At 36.2% G+C, this 19,499-nt stretch overlaps 1 protein-coding gene across 6 annotated transcripts in view; it reads left to right on the forward strand.

Moving 5' to 3' along the window:
* The first annotated feature begins 829 nt into the window (after positions 1-829).
* Positions 830-19,499, forward strand: part of SPAG17 (sperm associated antigen 17) — a 126,986-nt gene continuing 108,316 nt past the window's right edge. For 4 of the 6 annotated variants that reach the window (XM_087716467.1, XM_087716468.1, XM_087716469.1 and 1 more), the window contains exons 1-8: positions 830-960; positions 5,110-5,250; positions 6,460-6,525; positions 10,781-10,912; positions 14,223-14,439; positions 16,331-16,525; positions 17,944-18,119; positions 19,340-19,480. In XM_087716467.1, coding sequence (XP_087572593.1) covers positions 853-960; positions 5,110-5,250; positions 6,460-6,525; positions 10,781-10,912; positions 14,223-14,439; positions 16,331-16,525; positions 17,944-18,119; positions 19,340-19,480 — 1,176 coding nt within the window. In that variant the 5' untranslated portion in view covers positions 830-852. Of the gene's footprint in view, positions 961-5,109; positions 5,251-6,459; positions 6,526-10,780; positions 10,913-14,222; positions 14,440-16,330; positions 16,526-17,943; positions 18,120-19,339; positions 19,488-19,499 lie in introns of those variants that run through there. The other 2 variants (XM_087716472.1, XM_087716473.1) reach the window with 2 other exon arrangements.

Consider the following 19,499-nt stretch of genomic DNA (forward strand, 5'->3'; position numbering starts at 1 on the left):
ACATGACCCTGGGATGCTGCAACTGTCATAAATATGATAGTATGATCATGTGACCATAGGGATGCTACAACAGTCGCAAGGGTGAAAAATGGTCATAAGACACTTTTTTCAGCGCTGTTGTTTGTTTGAAGTCACTAAACAAGCTGTTGTAAGTCAAGGACTACCTATACATTGAAATCCCCCATCCCGAAAATCCTCCCCAAAAGTGGGAGAGTTGGGAAAAGTTGAGAAGCCAGACACATATTGCTTCCTGAACTCACTGACTGACCCAATCATGCCTGTTCCAGAGAAAACTGCAAGCTGGCAGAAGATGCTGATTTGATGTGCCTCCCATTTTGGACAGATCCCATTAAAATAAATCTGGCATCAAATAAATATTTGATGACAATACACTGTTCATTAAGCCCCTATTCATGTTGAAGAGAAAAAATGGATAAATAAAAATAAGAAAAAAGATTGCAAAAATCTCAAAGGGGACTAGAGGATTTATGCATTGGAGCCTTTAAAAATGTGAAAAGAATCTATAAGAAGCTTAAAATGTAGTAATTCTAAAGGAAAAAAAATATTGTAACACCCACCCACCCATTTATAACGCATGACTTCTGGTGAGGCGTTGCCCATCGCCAGGAAAAATAAGTAATCCCCCCCCCCCCCCCCAAACCTGGTCTGCTGCTAATAGGGGACTCCTTCCAGGCAAACTTGGCGGGTCACGACAAAAGGCCCATATTCGAACGTTAGGCTTCTCGGTTGCCTTGGCGACTGAAGCCGCGGGGAGGCGTGTTCCCGCGCCTGCGCAGGAAGACGGCCTCGCAGCCGATTGCCAAGGCAACCGATCCTGTTCCACTCTTTCCAATGGCTCCCAAGAAACCCAAGACCGGGGCTGGTGGCGCGGCTGCTGGTCCCCTAGGGGCAGGCGCCAAGAACTGGGAAGCGGGGCTTGTGGCGGCCCGCTTGGAAGAGGTGCGTTGGCAGTGGAGGGAGGCACACATTGGTCCTTGTCTCAGGAAAAAAAGGTGGACCTGTTTGGCGGGATGTGGTCGATCTCAGTGTTTGCAGGGGGGTGGGGAGAGGAAGTCCTATACCAGGGGTCTTCAAACTGGGCAACTTTAAGACTTGTGGACTTCAACTCCCAGCTCTGGCTGGAGAATTCTGGGAGTTGAAGTCCACAAGTCTTAAAGTTGCCAAATTTGAAGACCTCTGTCCTATACTCAGCGCAGATTGCGAACAGACTTAGTTTGAGGTTTCATCTTTCTTTGCTTAGCAGCAAGGTCCCTAACGTTGCTTGTGGGTTTGCCCTCAAGAAATCATGAATGTAATATAATTACAACTCAAGACAACAACCCTCCACCACCAGGAGATGAAGCCACCTTGAACCTGGTGTATCATAAGAGAAAAATCTCTTTCAATCAAATCCAAGTCCTGGTGGATACATCTATGCACTTTTCTTGGTGTCAATGGGAAATAGTTTGCCATTGTCTTGTTTGGGGATGTTTTTCCCACTTCATCTCCTAGCCTGAGATTTTCTACTGGTTAATTAACCAGTCCCAGCCTTGCTGAGCTTCCAAGCCTAAAGGGCTAATCAGAATTTCCATGTAGTTCCCTTTTTATGATATATGGATTGTACTTCAGCCTGTGTTGGAGGCTGACAGTTCTCAAAATGAAAGAGAATTAGGTCACTATATTAGAGTATATTAGTAGCTTACATGGTTTGAAAGCAGAGAGAGAGGTTATGGACATGAACATTGTAAGTAGCTATACAGGCAGTTCCTCGACCTACAACAGCTCATTTAGTGACCGTTCAAAGTTACAAAAGCTTTGAAAAAAGTGACTCAACCATTTTTCACACTTACAGCCTTTGTAGTGTCTCTGAGGTCATATGATCAAAATTCAGACGCTTGGCAACTGGTTCATATTTATGAGGTTGCAGTGTCCTGGGGATATGTCATTGGTGGGTTCCAGATCCCGTTGTAACCAGTACAGTGCAATGGGGCCTAGCACCCACCACATGAACGCTCACAGCACGCGCGCGCACATGCGCAGCGTGCACATGCGTACTTACTGCCCATGACACTCTGCAATGCCTCCGCAACACTCCAGCTGCGTGCGCGAAAACCCAAAACTGCTCAAATACAGGTCAGGCGGGCGGGCCTTCCGGAGCACAGTACCGGAATGGCACGTGGTGCTCCCAGGAGACACCGGTACACCCATAACGGGGCATATTGGTCATCCCACCACTGGGACATGTGATCACTTTTTGCAACTTTCTGACAAGCAAAGTCAAGCTAGATTCACTTAACAACTATGTCACTAACTTAACAATTTCAGTGATTCACTTAACAACTGGGACAAGAAGGGTTGTAAAATGGGGCAAAACTCACTAACTAATCTCTCATTTAACAACATAAATTTTGATCTCAATTGTGGTTGTAAGTTGAGGACTACCTGTATTGGGCCATTTTCTTTGTAGAGGAGAGGAGGGGGGACAGGGGAGGGCAGGACAGGACAGTACCTTGGAAGTCTTCTAGTCAAAACAGGAGCCCCTATACCCATGATGGTGAACCTATGGCATACGTGCCAGAGGTGGCACACAGAGCTCTCTCTGGGCATGCGCACCGTCACCCCAGCTCAGCCAGCTGGTCGTCAGGTTTCTGAGGTGCACATGCACACCAGACAGGTGGTTGTCAGGGTTCTGGTGCACGCACACAGGTGCACCTTCTGGTTTGGACACTATGTGCCAAAAAGGTTTGCCATCACTGCCCCTTACGATTTCTGACAAGTGGTTGTCCAGTCTCTTCTTGAAAGCCTCCAGTGATAAAGCTGGTTAACTGTTCTCAATGTCAGAAATTTTCTCCTTATTACTAGGTTCAATCTCTCCTTGATCAGTTTCCATCCATTGTTCCTTGTCTGGCCTTTGGGTGCTTTGGAAAATAGGTTGTCTCCCTCTTCTCTCTGACAGCCCCTCAAATATTAGATTGCCACTATCACATCACCCCGGTTCTTCTCTTCACTTGATTATTCATACCCGGTTCTTATAACAGTTCTTCATATGTTTTAGCCTCCAGGCCCCTAATCATCTTCGTTGCTCTTCTTTGTACTCTTTGTAGAGTCTCAACATCTTTCTTATAGTGTGGAAACCAAAACTGGATGCAGTATTCTAGTGTGACCTTACTAAGGCTTTATAGAGTGGTACTATCACCTCACATGATCTTGATTCAGTCCCTCTGTTGATGCAATTTAAGATTGCATTGGCTTTTTTTTTTGCTGCCACTGCACATTGATAATTCATATTTAACTGATTCACCACTAGTTTCCAAGATCCCTCTCACAATTACTGCTATTAAGCCAGATTTCACCTAATTTATATGTGTCCTTTTGTTTTTCTTGCCTAAGTGTAAGACTTTACTTTTCTCTATGTTGAACTTCATTTTGTTAGATAGGGCCCAATGTTCAAGTCTGTCGAGATCCATTTGGATCTTGAGTCTATCATTTAGGATGTAGGCTATTCCTGCCAGTTTAGTGTCATCTGCAAATTTGATGAGTTCGGTCTTTATTCCCTTATTTATGAAGAGATTGAAGAGTACTGGGCCTAAGACCAAACTTTGTGGTACCCCACTGCTTACTTCCCTCCATGTAGATGTAATACCATTAAGGGTAACTCGTTGAGTATGGTTTGTGAGCTGGTTACAAATTCATCTGGTGGTGATGCTATCTATCCCACTTGTATAATAACTATAACTGTAACTGTAACTGTAGCCAATAACTGTAATTATTGGTGTGCTTATACATTTGTTCTTGACACTTGTGTCAAATTTATGAGACCAGAATGTATGGTCTATCCTTTCTGCACTCCAGAAGAATCCCACAGATGCAACTTTTAGATGATATAGAGGATTCTCAGGATATTTGTAGCCATGTGTTGAGTTATATAGCATGTAATCCAAACTGGTTCAGTCTTATCATTAAATATAGATTACTCAAACATATCTGATCAATTTTAATGAGTAGTACATCTAATAGGTAACTTCATTATTTTGTTTATGGAAAATAAGAAATAAACCAAATTAACAATAATATAGTGTGTCTGTATGGTATTTTATATAATTAAAATTACAGCTGTTAATATATAGCATTTCAGATTCAAAATTCACTGTGTCTGATATAGCAAAATGAAGTTACTTATAAATAAAGAATATAACTCAGAGCAAACAAAAGGAACAATGCATTAGTGATTATTTAATAATTTATCATTTCATAGCTGGTATTCCATTTGTCCTTTAGTCTCATGATCTCAATTATATGCATTATTAATGCTTATCACTTCTACAGGCATATTTATCTAAAATTTGTTTTATTTACTTGTGCAAATATATCTGTATCTTGCCAAATAACATTATAGAATAATATTTGGTTAGGATAAATAGTAGAAAGAGCTAGTAGATTTAGTATATAGTATAATATTGCCATCTAGTGGTAGAGGGCAATTGCATAAATTTAATTTCTGAGCATGGAAAAATAAAATAAAGGAGAAGGAATGCCTTTATACTGCCTGCCTGCCTTTTTTCTTTTCTTTTCCTTTCTTTTCTTCCTTTTCAATTTATGTAGCTGCCCTCTTACATATGTGACTGTGAATGGCTTACAGAATTAAAATCACAAAAAAACAATACAAAATAACCAAAATGCCACTTAAACATTAAAATTATTGAAACTATTAAAAACATAATCTGAACAAAGGACAGTCAATACTTTAACAGTACAGTCATTTTGCAGTGCCCATACCACCACTACCGGATCCCCAGGCCAGATAATAAAGCTATGTTCTTTAGGGCCTTCTGGAAGGTTAATAAGGTCAGGGGCAGTCTGAATCTGAAGAAATGATGTTCCATCATGGGCTGGTGCCATGGTAGAAAAGAGGTTTCCTTCTGGGCCCATTGGCATGACATTCATTTGTGGACAAGACCCAAAATATGCACTTTCTGATGGAATTGATGGATCAGGTAGATAGGATATGGAAAAGGTGCCCCTCAAATAACCCAATCTCATGTCATGTAGGGCTTTATAATTCATTATCAGTACTTTTAATGGTTTAATTACTGGTTTTTTTTAAATCAGGAAAATTGGATTCCCAGTATTGCCTTTGTTGTTGGGAGCAGACCTGAGGATGAACTTCACATAAAGGCACTAACACTGGCTGTGCAGGTGCCACAAAGGAAACTCTTCAGTGTGGTTTCCTGGGAAGAATTATTAGCACAGGTATTGTATTTACGGTTGTGGAGCGATTATATTAAAGCTGATTCTAAAAGTAGGATGCAGTTTTACCTATAATTCAGGGTGATATCTGAGAAACACTACTTGTTGCCAGATATTTTTGATCTGAATATAGCAAAGAGAACTGGCCCTAGAAGAGGCTTTTCTATGCTTGCAGTTGACAATAGTCGGAGAAAAAAAAACAGATTTGAAGATTACATAAGTGTTTATCACATAATTATATACAGTTTCATTGTATTGCATGCAAATGCTGATAACATCATATAACTGCAATATCCTTCCAGATACCTAGACACAAATATATATCCATCTGTCTTCACAAAGTTTACATGTGTTATTGCAAATAGGACAAGCCTGAACTCAGTCTCTTAAAAGCATATAAATCCTTGTACTTGTTGGTTTCTTATAAATATCACTTGAAATATGTTTATTTTTTCTAAGCACAATAAAAAAGTTATATTTTTCAAGAATATTGAAACAGCCATTACACTATAGTTTCCATTACTATTAATTTTCTCTTACATTGATAGCAACTAAAGGCAACAATGTATTACTATCAGAGATACTGTATTCAGAGTAATTTTAAACATCAAGCACACCATGTTTTTTCTTTTTGTAGATATTTTTTTGAAAAAATATTCTTTTGGAATAAAAATTTAAAGTTAAAAGAGTTCTTCCAAGGAATACATTTGAAAAACTACCTGTTGAGTGGTACTTCATTCCAAAGAGAACGGAAAAATTAATTAACAATATAAGGATTTAAAGATAAAATATAAATGGCAAAAAGTAGATAAGATTTTAGTCCACCAAAGTTTGAAATGAACCAAGATACATAACAGTTTTGAAATATTTAACTTAATATTGAAATATTGTGTTTTTCTCTTTTCTCCTTTTTTAGTACTTTTACTTTTTTATTTCAATTTATATTTTTTTTACTATTGTTAAAATCTCTAATAAGTATTTAAAAAAAGAAAAAGAAAGTGGAATTTCATTCTAATTTCATTAAGACTATGTAGTTCATTGAAAATAATGCTTCAGAATATGCAACATCATTACAAAATACATTTTTCAAATCATTATGTATGTGGCGGTAACTTGGAATAGTTTTGAATAAATTACAGAATGTGCAAAAAAAAATGAGCATGTGAAACCAGAAAGTTCATTATGTTACATTTGCTCCCTTTTTCTTTCTAGATCATGGAAGTTGTAGATGCAAAAGCAAAGAAGGTCAAAGAAAAAGAAACACCTTTATTTTATGAAGTAAGACAAAGCATTTTTATTATTAGTTGGATTACTTTTTCTGATTTATTTCAGAAAATAATAATGTCATAGCTGATATTTTGACTTTTGCTTTTAAAGTGGTTGCTGAAAACCAGTTACTTAACCATTAATATTTTATTTGTTTAGGCATTCATATGTCTAATCTGCCCAGTTTTGTAAGCTAATTAGAAAATATTAACTTACTAAACATTTGAACACAAAAAACTCATCCATATGCACAGCCCAAAATAATTCCCATTACACAGATAATACTTTTGTAAAAGTGCTAGTGCACCTAGTCCATACAGATAATTCAGCAATTATCACTGTATGATCATATTTTGTGATGAGCTTTTGAAGGAAAAAATCAAGCTTTTTATGGAATCAAAGAGGTGCCTGGAGTGAACTGACTGAATAGCCCAACTTCCCTTCTGCAATGGGGCATTTGTGGCCATGAAAAATTCCCTGGCACTCAAAAAGTGTTCTGAGTGCAACAAGGGACTGATATTCATTTCCTCCATATCCAGATGGCTTCACCACAGCCTCAATACAAAAGCCAGATCCAATATCTGTCCTCTACTGTGGTGGTCGCTCTCTCAGATCTTTTGGAAAACTTGCCTTGTTTTTCTTGTCTGTTTCCATTTTCACTGTCTTTATAGAAATCATGTGATTGCTTCTTGTCTCTTCTAACAGCTCTCTGCAATTCTTTATTAAATTCTTTTATGAGATATTTATCCTGTTTAGTTTTGGCTTTTATTCTCTTTTTAGAAATTTCCAATGTTCGGACATTCATTTTGCTTTTTTCTTTTCTTCATCTTCATCTGTCTCTTTTCACATTCATCTTTAACATATTCTTTGATTTCTTTTGAACCTTGAGATTGGAAGCTATATGTCATGAGGTGTGTGTGTGTCTGTGTGTGTGTGTGAGAGAGAGAGAGAGAGAGAGAGAGAGATCCTTATTTGCCATCCATAGTTACTTGTGTGAGATAGATGGCTATATAAATCTTATAAATAAATCCCATAGTTCCTCCAGTTATTGATAAAATTTATGATTGCAAAAGGATTCTTCATGTTCTTTGAAAATGGTGGGTGTCAAGACTGTATTGTGAAAACTGGTTGGCTTTCTTTTTCCATATTACCTTAACTTAGAATTTATACATGAGCATGATCTGTTCCTGAGTCAGCTGCTGTATGTTTCTGCTATACCTGTGTTCTTTTATCTGCTTGCATCAATAATCATTTTGATTTCTGTAATTTCATTTGGAGACCTCTAAGTATGTATATACAATAGATATTATTTTGGTTGTTGGAATACTATTTTAGTAATGAAGGAATCATCGAATTGACAGAAATTGTTAAGTCATTCTTCATTTTGATTCCCCTAAGCCATACAACTACATTTTCCTCTTAATATTTCCAACTGCATCAATGGTTGAAGCAAAAACCTGGATAATTTTATATTAAAAAATTGTCTTAATTGATATTATTCAATCATTGCTTATCCTGAGTATTGTTCTTGCTGTATACTTTGAGAAAAAACAACATTATGATCTTCTGGGTAAAAGTGCCCAGTTCCTGCCCATTTCAATTTACTGATGCCTAAAATACCAATTATAGTCAGTTCATTCAATTTTTCACTGTGTAGAGCTTTTCTGTGTTCCTGCTTTTAACATCTCATCTTCCCACTGTAATTATGTCTTTACATCTTTGGATTTTCTTTTCTTGCAATATCAGCAACCAAGACTTTAATCTAGCCATATCTTAAATAACATTAGTACTGTGAAAGATCCTTAGCTCTTCCTTATGTTAATTATCATCCATCCTGAAGGGCCCATCATGTGATACTATGAAGTTAATCATTTCTATTCTCTTTCCATGTGGTTTTCTTGGTAAAATACAAGAGTATTTACTTTTGCCTTCCTTCTCTCATGCAGTGTGAAATGATGCCTTTGCCATTGTCATTAAAGGAATCATTCATTCCCAAATCCCCCAACATCTTTTTATTGCTGCTGCCCAATATAGAGGTCTGCTTGCTTTAGCAGAGCAGCTAAAATGAGCTTCATTTTGACCCTGTTGTTGGCATAAATTCTGGGCATTATTTGCCCATCCCATCTCCCGCCATCTCCAATTACTGTTACACAGCACAGCAGGACTGTGAATTGGGAGGAATGAACCCCTTAGATGTACAGAAATGTATTACTTTGCACATTAGAGGAATAAAGATATATGTACATTTGCGTGAATGCTATATTGAAGAGTATGAGACCTATTGGTTGGGTTTCTGAGTGAGCTACAGGGTCCCTGACTGCAAGTTGTTAGAAACTGAGAATATGCTATCATCTGTTCTTGTTAAATCCATGATGGTACTGTGACAAAGTTGTTATCCTTTCAAAATCTCTCCAGAACTCAGCAATTCTATGGACAATTCTTCCCACATTTTCCAATCTTGTATGGCTTCTTTCAGTTGTTTTAGTTCAGTTGCTCTGGTTGACATTATCAACTTTCTGTCAGCATTCCAAGTAATGTACCCATAGACAGGAGAACTTTGAGGCAGGCAAGTTCTTCAGTTTATTGGAAACATCATATTGGTACAACTGGTGAAAGCTGACTCTAAAGTTCCCACAGCTCTCAGCTAATTAAAAAGTAAAAGTTTCCCCTAACACACTGTCCAATCCAGTTGCTGGCTGGTTACTTGGTTACTTCACTCCTCCTTTGGCCAGCCACCTGTGTGAATGTCCTTGATTCCCACAGGAAAGCTTTATTGTTTTGTCTTCAAACCCTGTCTAACTATTTCCCCCCTCCCTCTGTCATGTGGCAACCCTGAAACCTCCAAGATGCCCTCAGTCAGGTTCACTTCAGGTTCAATGTCTAGCCACCATGTTTTTAGGGGCCTTGTTGCATTTTACCATGGACCATTCTGAACATAACTTTTCCAGTGAGTTTGATTGCATGTCCTGACTGAAATAAATAAGGCAAAAATTTTTGAATTCAATATTTCTGGTTTTATATGTTCCAGTACTTGCTTGTTTATCATTTTCACTGTACAAAGAATATGCAGGAGTCTTCTCCAGTGCCACAGCTCAAACAAATCAATTTTCCTCCTTTTCTCCTTTTTTCCAATCGTGGGTAGCTGTGGAAAATATAATAATGAATACTAATCTGCATTTGTTTATCAGACTAATGTCATTCTTTTCTATATGCAATTCATCTCATCATTGCAATGCAACTCAACGTGATTTGATGTTTCGTTTCTGGACTGCATTAACTGCTTTGATGAATCTGTGATGCTAGGAAAGTGAATTCTTGCACACATTCTGTCTCTTAATTGTCTATTGTTATTTTGACAATTCCATTCCTCATAGTGATCATGAACTTGTTGTTGTTGTTGTTTGATGTTCAGGAAAAGGCCATATTTGTTGTTTTCTTTAATTCTTTTGATCAGATGTTTCAGGCCTTTGGTTTCTGACAGGAGAATTGTGTCGTCAGCATATTGAACATTGTTGATGATCCTTCCTTCAGTTTTTACTCCAATTTATGATTCTTCAGCTTCTTGTTTCCTCGTGATCATTTTGACATGTAGGTTGTGTAATGTGAAAGAATGCAGTGTTGTCACAATTATTTTCTCTATCTTGAACCAATCAGTGTCTCCATATCATGATGTACAGCAACTGCATAAACTTGACTAGATGGGTTTGCATTTCCAGCTCTCCACAGCTCTCCACAGCTTGCCATAATTGACACAACGATAAGCTTTCTTGTAGCAATAAAGCAGATGCACTTTCAATGTTCTTAAGATTTTTCCATGATCCAGCATAGATTTGCAATGTGATCACTAGGACCATGGTGCCTTCTGGGGCTTGGACATCTGGTAATTCCCTTTTGATGGTTGGCATTGTTGTATGATCTTAAGGAGAATCTTGTTAGTGTGAGGGATAAAGGCAATTGGAGCAATCCTTGGAGTTGCCCTTTTTTAGCAATACAATGAACATTTCCATTCATGTAGCCAAGAGTTTGTTTCCCACATTTTTGGCAGATGTTTGTGGATGCCATAAGCTTCAGCAATTCTGCAGGAAGGTATCAATACCTGTAGCCTTGTTTGGCAGTTGGCTCATTGCCCACACAACTTGAATGGTTGCATACATGGAAGAGATTTGGGTGATGTCAAATCTTTTTGGTGGTACTGTCATTTTGATGTTGCATTTTGTTTGCACTGAAACAAATTATTAAACTGTTACCATTTGGTTTCTCTCTGCAGGTGATAGAAATGGCAAAAAGCATTCTGGATTCTGGGGAAACACTCCCTGTAACTTTGATTGGAAAATTAATTAAATATCAAATGCTTTGCATCAAACAGAAAGATCTTCAGAGAAGGATTGCTGAAAAGAAGGTAGCTTAATTTCCAGCCTATAAACATCTACCTGGGAATAAATCTTACTGGGTTCTTTATCCCTTACTTCTGAATAGACATGGATCCGTTTAGATTGTTATTGGGACAGAAGAAAAACAGTTTTGGGAACAAAAGAACCTTTTTGGCAATGTTTTTTTTTCCTTATTGTTCCTCACATATAAAGCTTTAAGCTTTTGTGTGGTGTGGGGTGGTTGCTGGCAAAGTTGGGAATTTTATCTGTGTAAGTTGATTTTCGGTAAATGCAGGTTACTAGTTCACCACTGTCCAGTCTTTTTATGTCAACATCAAGGAACGGAAGTTGTTGATCCTTTTCTTCTTTGTATGTGACTTTGATGCCTGTGAATATGTTACTGAGTAGGTGGTATGCGTCTTCCAGCTTGGAACATTCAATGATGACAAAAGTGGAAATGATAGCGGGGAAAGGAGCTGACGTCGCAACTATACGGTGTGTGATCTTGGAGCTCCAGTCGATATTTCTGCCGCTGGACAGTCATTTTCTACCTAAACCATCCTGCAGAGATGGTGATAGTGAAGAATACATCCTGCTGATCTCAGGGACACCACAAAGTCCCTGATTGATCCAGGAGAAGCTCTTATTTCCGATGACAGAAACGCAGCCTTTGAAGCTGCTGAAGTTGGGACAGCTCCGGAACAGAAAGAAAGTGGAAAGAGAAAGTGTGTTGAATTGGCGAGGAAATTTTATTATTAGAAAAGAGACTACTCAAAAAAAAAATCTAAGTTAAATTAAATTGAAGACAGAAGGGAGTAAGCGGCGAAATGAAGCTACATTAAAACCTTTTTTTAATTCTTTTTTTTATGGATGGAATTTTTGCAAATGTTCCCTATGTTTTAAACTGAATGGATTAGTTTTTCTTCTACTTTTTCTCCACTTATACCTATGGATTAATTTTTTTTCTTTTTTTCTATAATGCTTGATTGGATTGTTTTTTTTTTTTCTCCATTTAAGAATTTTGTTTTCTTTAAATTTGGAACATAAAGAAGATATAAAAAAGGAATCTAAAGAGGGCTGTAACAACAGAGGGAAAAGAAGTAACACTGCCACTTAGAGGCTGGAGGCTTGGAAACATTGTTTTTTCTCTTTCTCTTTGATCATTTGACACTCCAAGGCTTCTCAGCTTGTTTACTGAGAGTGATAGTAGGAAGAGCACAGATTGTTTACACAGGTGTTCTTCGGGAGTTCTATCATTAGCTGGACTGGAGGGAAGACAAAACCTTGACTTGAAAGATTATAATGAACTTGCTTGAAACTTAATAAAAAGCCTTGAATGCTATAGTGGCAGTGTTTACAAATTGGAAGAGTGGCCCAGCAGGAAAAAGAAACTATAACATTGCAAATGATTATGTTTAAAATTCAAAAGTTACTAGTAGTAACAGAGAAAATTGAGAAGGCGTTGTAGAATATAGAATACAAAACAGAAAATTTTGATGGAAAAATTGAGGATGTTTATCAAATGAAGAAAGTGGAGGAGAATTCTAAAGATTGAAGGAAAAAATGAGTAAAGAGATAAAAAAATTGTGGACACTGACAAAAATTGAGCATGGTTGGAAATGGCAAGAGCAGAATATGGAAAGGGGAGATAGAAGGACTGGAACTCTATCCCAGATTTCGAAGTATAGAAGAAGAAAAGAGAGAAAAATTGATGGAGATAAGGAGAGAACATTTGACAAAAGAACTAGTGATAACCAAAGACAAGCTGATGGAAGGAGCAGATGGAGGGTTGCGAGTTTTCATGAGATACCAAATGAGCAACAACTTGTGAAGAGAAGTCCATACAAGGCTTACCAAGAGAGTAATTAGAATACTAATGCTACAAATGGCAAAAGACATAAGATTGTACTGTTACAGGAAAGCTACAGGTTGATGTAATGAAAGTGCATAATAAAAATCAAGTTAATCTTAGTTAAATTTAGAGTATTATGTATAAATGAAGTGATAATAGTTATAGTCGAATAAATGATTAATAATTATAATAATGCATATATATATTAGTTTGACAATTTGAAATTTTATATATTCTACAAATGGAGACTGAGAGAGGAGGTTTAAGCAGCCCTAGCTTGACTGGGATGAACAAAAATCATTGGCCATGCTACCTCAAACCAAGCACGTGAATTCATTGAAGCCTGGTATTCAACCAATGGATCTATCAACAAACATGTTGATTTGGAGGAGGCTACAAATGCATAAGCAGCCAACCAACAAAGGCACCAACCACCTCTTCACTTGGTGACCTTCACACATAAACAACCAGCTGGTCACACGACTCACCAACCAGCCAATCACGCGACTCACCAAGCACATGAGCACATAAGGTCAATAAAAGTGGTGAAGAACTGAAACAAGACATTTGAACTGAAATCCCACTGAGGATGTTAGCTTGATACAAAACGTTCAGAAGCTAAACACCAAGCTCAGAGAATAAACTACCACTACCACATATGAATATATCAGATCATGAAGTACTGAACTAAATGAACCCGTGACTTACTTCCAGTGCCATGGTATCTTCTCATCTGAACAAATAGAGAACTGGAAATTATTTTTGGTATATGCATGTACTTTTAAAGTATGTGTGCATTTAAAGTATATTTTTAAAGATATCTTTGCTTGTTTTCTGAAAACGATCGGTCCTTTGTTCAATTTTGCCATAAAATTAGTTAGAAATAAAGCCTACATAGACATCTTAATAATAAAATTGATATCATATACTAGATGGATTTATGCTGAAATTATATTTAATATTTGAGCTAATATTTATTATGCGAAAGAAAAGTAAAAAATATCTAAAATTGTCAGAGGTGGAGAACTGTTAAATTTGTGGAACTTGTGAAATGAACATTAAGAGAAAAAGGAACACATAGTGCTTTCTAACTGTGTATCTGTGTCTGTGTCTGTGTTCAATAGTAAATATTTTCCATAGCATTCCAATACATGAGTCAACTGCCAAGGAAAGTATATTTCAGTATTCTGTAGGAAGAATATTCTCAGTGACAGTGAGCAAGATCTCAAACATTACTCACTTTCTTCATAATGGTTTTAATTTTTCATTTCTTTTGCGATACAGATGGTAAAATTACTTTTTCCATATAAGCATCCTCTATGATTCCATATAGTAATTTGTCTCTCTGTGACTGTAAGAAAGGGCTGTAATTTAAATATGGCTTGGATTTTTAAAACTAATGCTGATACATGGATTAGATTTTTATAACAACTTTTCCTTATTAACATTTACAAGAGCATAGTGATGCAGTTTCTCTAATTTAACAGGCACTAGAGGAGCGAGACAAGGAGAAAGAAGATAAGGGAAAAGGAAAAGGAAAAGCTAAGAAGGAGAAGGAAAAAGAAAAGCCTGCCAGTACCAAGGCTGGAAAAGGAGGCAAAGGCAAGCGGTCAACTGATTCACCAAATATATCAGCAACGATCATTAAAAAGGATACCAAACTTAAAAGACGCGGGGAAGAAGATGAACTTGATAAATTCATTGGTAGGTAAAAAGTACATTATTGTATCCCCTCCTAACAGTGAATCTTTCCATTCCAGGCTTCTTTCAGATTGTTTCATATGTTATACAAAATTCACCACAAGTCTTAAAATAGTTGCAAGTGTTTAAGTTACTTTTAATTGTCCATTAGGCAAGATGTTAAAAGTTGAGAGAAAAATGGTTTTTGTGGGTAGAAGGAAAGATGATTAGTAAATAACCATGTTTATACTTGTTTGCATTTTCAAGGAGTGAAAAAAATCTCCAAATGTGCAAATTGGGCATTATTAGGTAGAACAACTGAGTTCCACTTGGTAAAATCTTTTCTATCTTATCTAAGATACAGAGATTCCAGCCAAGCTTGCAAATATTATATAACTTTTTATCTTATAAATAGCTGATTGTGCTATTGATGTTTCAGCTAAATAAATAAATGACAGCATATGCTCAAAGTTGACCTCTTAAGATTATTTCATAAAGCCCAAGAAGTACGTTCATGGTAGAGACAGCTCTTGATCATGAAATTTCTGAATACGTGAACCAGAAAGATATTCAGTGAATTGAAAAATATCCTAAGCTTGCAATTTTATTTACACCTTAATTTGAAGTTAGCCCCACTGAAGTAATTGCGATTTGGTTTTGATTAAACTGTGTAAACCAAAAATGATGTCATGTCTTTACTGAGCTCTTACATCCATATCCAAATAAAACTTCTTTATATTATTTTCCACTGGGTATAATGTAAATATATAGTATGGTGAGCCCATTTCCTGCTTGTATTAAGTGGAGGATGTTGTGAGTTGCATTTTTTTGCTATATATGTTATTTACAATTTTGGTTTTATCCGTTTTAAATTGGTAGCTGCCCCAAGTCATATACATATGATGGATATTCATATAAATAAAATAAATGTATGCATCATATGAATATATACTATATGTGTATGTGTATGTGTATGTGTATGTATACATACATACATACATATACATATACATATACATATACATATACATATACATATACATATACATATACATATACATATACATATACATATACATATACATATACATATACATATACATGTATATATTTAGTGTCACAACCCCTGGTAAGCCCCAATTATGGGAGGAAGCTAACAGCTTCCATTATCTGTCAATCGGCTCGTCACAAGAGTCCATCACGACAGAAACCCAATATTTTTACTGTTGCCTTGTTACACATTTTGTCAGCACAAATATAACACATATACATGTATGTGTATACCATGATTGCTTAGCCAGTTGACAGTATACATATACACACATGTACCAGACCATCAACTGAAGATGTCAATTCAGATATTATCCCAGCCATATATCTTAATCAAAGCATTTAAGACATATTTTTAAAAGTGTGTTTAATGTTAATAGGAGATGAATCTTAAATCTTAGTTTTCTTTTTCACCAAAGTATTTGTATTCAATTTAGCCATGGTCATAGAAATATAGCACATTAATCTGTTTCTGATGCAATTCAAATGGTAGAATCTGAAAACAAAAAGAAGCAAAAAGCAGATAAAGACCTGGAAACATTCTGGAAATATGTGGAGCCAGTCCTGAACAATGGAAAACCAGGATCTTTTATTTGGTTTTTATCTGTTTTAAATTGGTAGCTGCCCCAAATCATATACATATGATGGATGTTCATATAAATAAAATAAATGTATGCATCATATGAATATATACTATATGTGTATGTATATATATACATGTATGTGTATACCATGATTGCTTAGCCAGTTGACAGTATACATATATACACATGTACCAGACCATCAACTGAAGATGTCAATTCAGATATTATCCCAGCCATATATCTTAATCAAAGCATGGGGTTCTATGTGGTGTTTCAAACAGATGATGAACCAGATGATGGCGCTCAGTATTATTTCTTAATTACTGGTTTTTACAATCCTCAACTTTTACCTATACTGTCTGATCTGGGCATCAATATTGGAAGCATCATTCAGATTTCTTCTGACAATTATGAGCCACTCCAGACCTATTTAGAAACAACTACTTTTCAGGAAGAACTATCTCTTACATCAGAAGGTAGGCTACTAATTATTACAAGCATTAATTTTTTTGAAGTAAAGTATTTATAATTTTTAAAAGATATGTACTTATTATTTAAATGATTTAAATCTTTATCTTATTTTTTTTGGGGGGGGGTGTTTCCTTGGGAATGACAAATAATAGAATTTAGTTATAGAAGCATGTCCTAAAGAGAATAAAGAATAGGCATTAGTGAGAGATAAAGTCATGTCTTAAAAAATAGTGGGGTTTGTACTAACTCCTCATCCATTGATAAAATAACCAAAATACAGTTAAGTGACTCAAGTAAGGCCATGATATCCTTTGCTGATCTTTTGGGAGTCACCAACAACTGAAAGTTGTGCATATAGTCTTGAAGTAATATTATTTGCAATAAGTTAGTATTGCCCCCTAAAGATTGGATTATGACAACAAGCAGTAATTGCAGCTTACCTTGAAATGATTTTTCTAAAACTATAACTAGTCAAGAATGAAGCTATGTTGCAGGAACTGTCTCCTGCAAGATTTACACTTCTTACCAGTTTTTTTCCAGCTCAATTCAAAATATTCAAAGGTGATGTTCTTTAATTAGAATATTCTTTAATGGCCAAGTGTGATTGGACATACAAGGAATTTGTCTCTGGTGCATAAGCTGTCAGTGTACATACAAACAACAAAGTGTTAAGTCATAGATCATAGCCATAAGATACTGTTGTGCTGGATTTGAGGTATGGCTTGGTAAACATACACAAAAGAACCAGAGATTGCCTTTTAGATTTACGTGTTTATTCAGCTGAACAAAGAAGGGCCCCTCTAACAGAGAGGAAGCCCCAAACACACAGAGATTCTTATATTTATACCTTTTCTTACATTCCACTCATCCAGGCTGGCACGTAAGAGATCCAGGAGTCACTCAGAAAGTCTAGCACAGATATCAAGATATTCTTAACACCTATGAAGTTTCTTTTGGGACACTGGGTAGTCCCCCCAAAACTTGTAGCTTTTTCTTCCTTCTGCCAGGACCTCAGTTAGATTTTTCTTTCCCTTCTTAAAATAATTTTCACAGAATGCATTGTAGTCAGTAGCCTCAGTAGTGTGGTGAAATACAGGATGACACTGATGTTTTATTGTTTCACTGGAGGAGATAAAGCTGGGTTTCCATGCACACATTTTGAAAGTTTATGCTCCACTTTTTTATTTAAAAAAAGTACTGCACTACTCCAGGTAAGTGCATTCTAGTGGTTCATCTTTCTTTATAACATCTTTCTTTTATAATTAAATGGATTTAAGACATATTTTTAAAAGTGTGTTTAATGTTAATAGGAGATGAATCTTAAATCTTAGTTTTCTTTTTCACCAAAGTATTTCTATTCAATTTAGCCATGGTCATACAAATATAGCATATTAATCTGTTTCTGATGCAATTCAAATGGTAGAATCTGAAAACAAAAAGAAGCAAAAAGCAGATAAAGACCTGGAAACATTCTGGAAATATGTGGAGCCAATCCTGAACAATGGAAAACCAGGATCAAATATTTTTCAGATAGCTAGACTGTATCACAAAGTCCAGGAGTCTTCCTTTCCTTTGGACTGGAGCAACAATGACATGGTGGTTAGTAGCCTGTTCTTATACAAAAGGGCATCCTTGTTGGGTTTAGGGACATAAAGTGTTTCAATATTTGTCTCTAATTCAGGTCCATCCTAGCACCTTAAACTTTCTTTGCCTACTGGCAATGGCCATATTTCCCTGTGAGTAAGCATTTTAAGGGGGACTAAGTGGCTAAGATGTTGAGCTTGTCGATCAGAAAGGTTGGCAGTTTGGTGGTTTGAATCCCTAGCGCCGTGTAACTGAGTGAGCTCCTGTAACTTGCCCCTGCTTCTGCTAACCTAGCAGTTCAAACGCATATAAGAATGCAAGTAGAAACACGGGGACCACCTTGGTGGGAAGGTAACAGTGTTCTGTGCACCTTTGGCTTTTAGTCATGTCTGCTTCTGATTTGTTTTCTCTAATGGACCAAACTATATGGAAGAGGGGGTGTTCTTAAGCTTAATTTTTCAAACTTTGCACACTCCACTGATGTTCAGAGTCATACCATTGAATAATTTCTGGTCCTGATTACTGACCTTATTGTTTTTCCTGTGTTTTCATATACCTCTTGACAAAGCTTATTGTCAAAAAATTGCTAGACATAATAGGAGAAAATGATGTAAATTATGATAAAGATGTTTTACAATATTTAATCCCTCAAAGTGAAATAAAACGTTTGAAAATGTTCCAAAGTTTGTCTGGACACAGCTGAAATAAGCATGTATAACCATATTTAGAAATGTAAATAAAACAAATGGGCAATCCAGAAGGAAAAAACTAATTGTCTAAGAATATTTGTGATCCCATTTGTTCTCCTGTAAGACCATGTGCATATTTCCCTTACAAATCAAAAGAATTCCCCATGAGAAAATTCTCTACAATGGATGTTGGGGGAAAAAATAATTTTTAGCAATGATCTGAGAAGATTGGATTCTTGAATTATAATGGATTAAAGGGACAGCTGTGTACAATACTAATGGATGGAATAACTTTTTATTGTAATTCTTCTAAAATAAAAGGGAATATTAATAATTTAAACCATTCAATCTGAACAACACAAAAATTATATTTCATTATATTGTTAAATTGGATGCATACTGTTGCTAAAAAAATTACTCCATTTGCCTGTTACTTTTACTTAAGTACTCACCTGAGTAGAACAATAGAACGCTAGGATATAAAATGAATAAGCAAATAACTATTGTAAACTCAGATTTTACATTTCTTTGTCTTCTATTACATAGCTTGAAACTGGAACAGACATCTTTGAAAATGTTGCATGTTTAATGTATGACTGCCTGGATTGGAAAAGACAATACCAGTACTACTTGAAAGCGACTAGATTTATTAATGTACCTGTGGTAGAAAAGAAGAGTAAATTAGAGGTTTGTGGTAAATAGCCAA

This window comes from Thamnophis sirtalis, unplaced genomic scaffold (genome assembly GCF_051295495.1).
Source record: "Thamnophis sirtalis isolate CommonGarterSnake01/CBP01778 unplaced genomic scaffold, rThaSir2_p1.2 scaffold_5, whole genome shotgun sequence".
NCBI classification, from domain to species: Eukaryota; Metazoa; Chordata; class Lepidosauria; order Squamata; family Natricidae; genus Thamnophis; species Thamnophis sirtalis.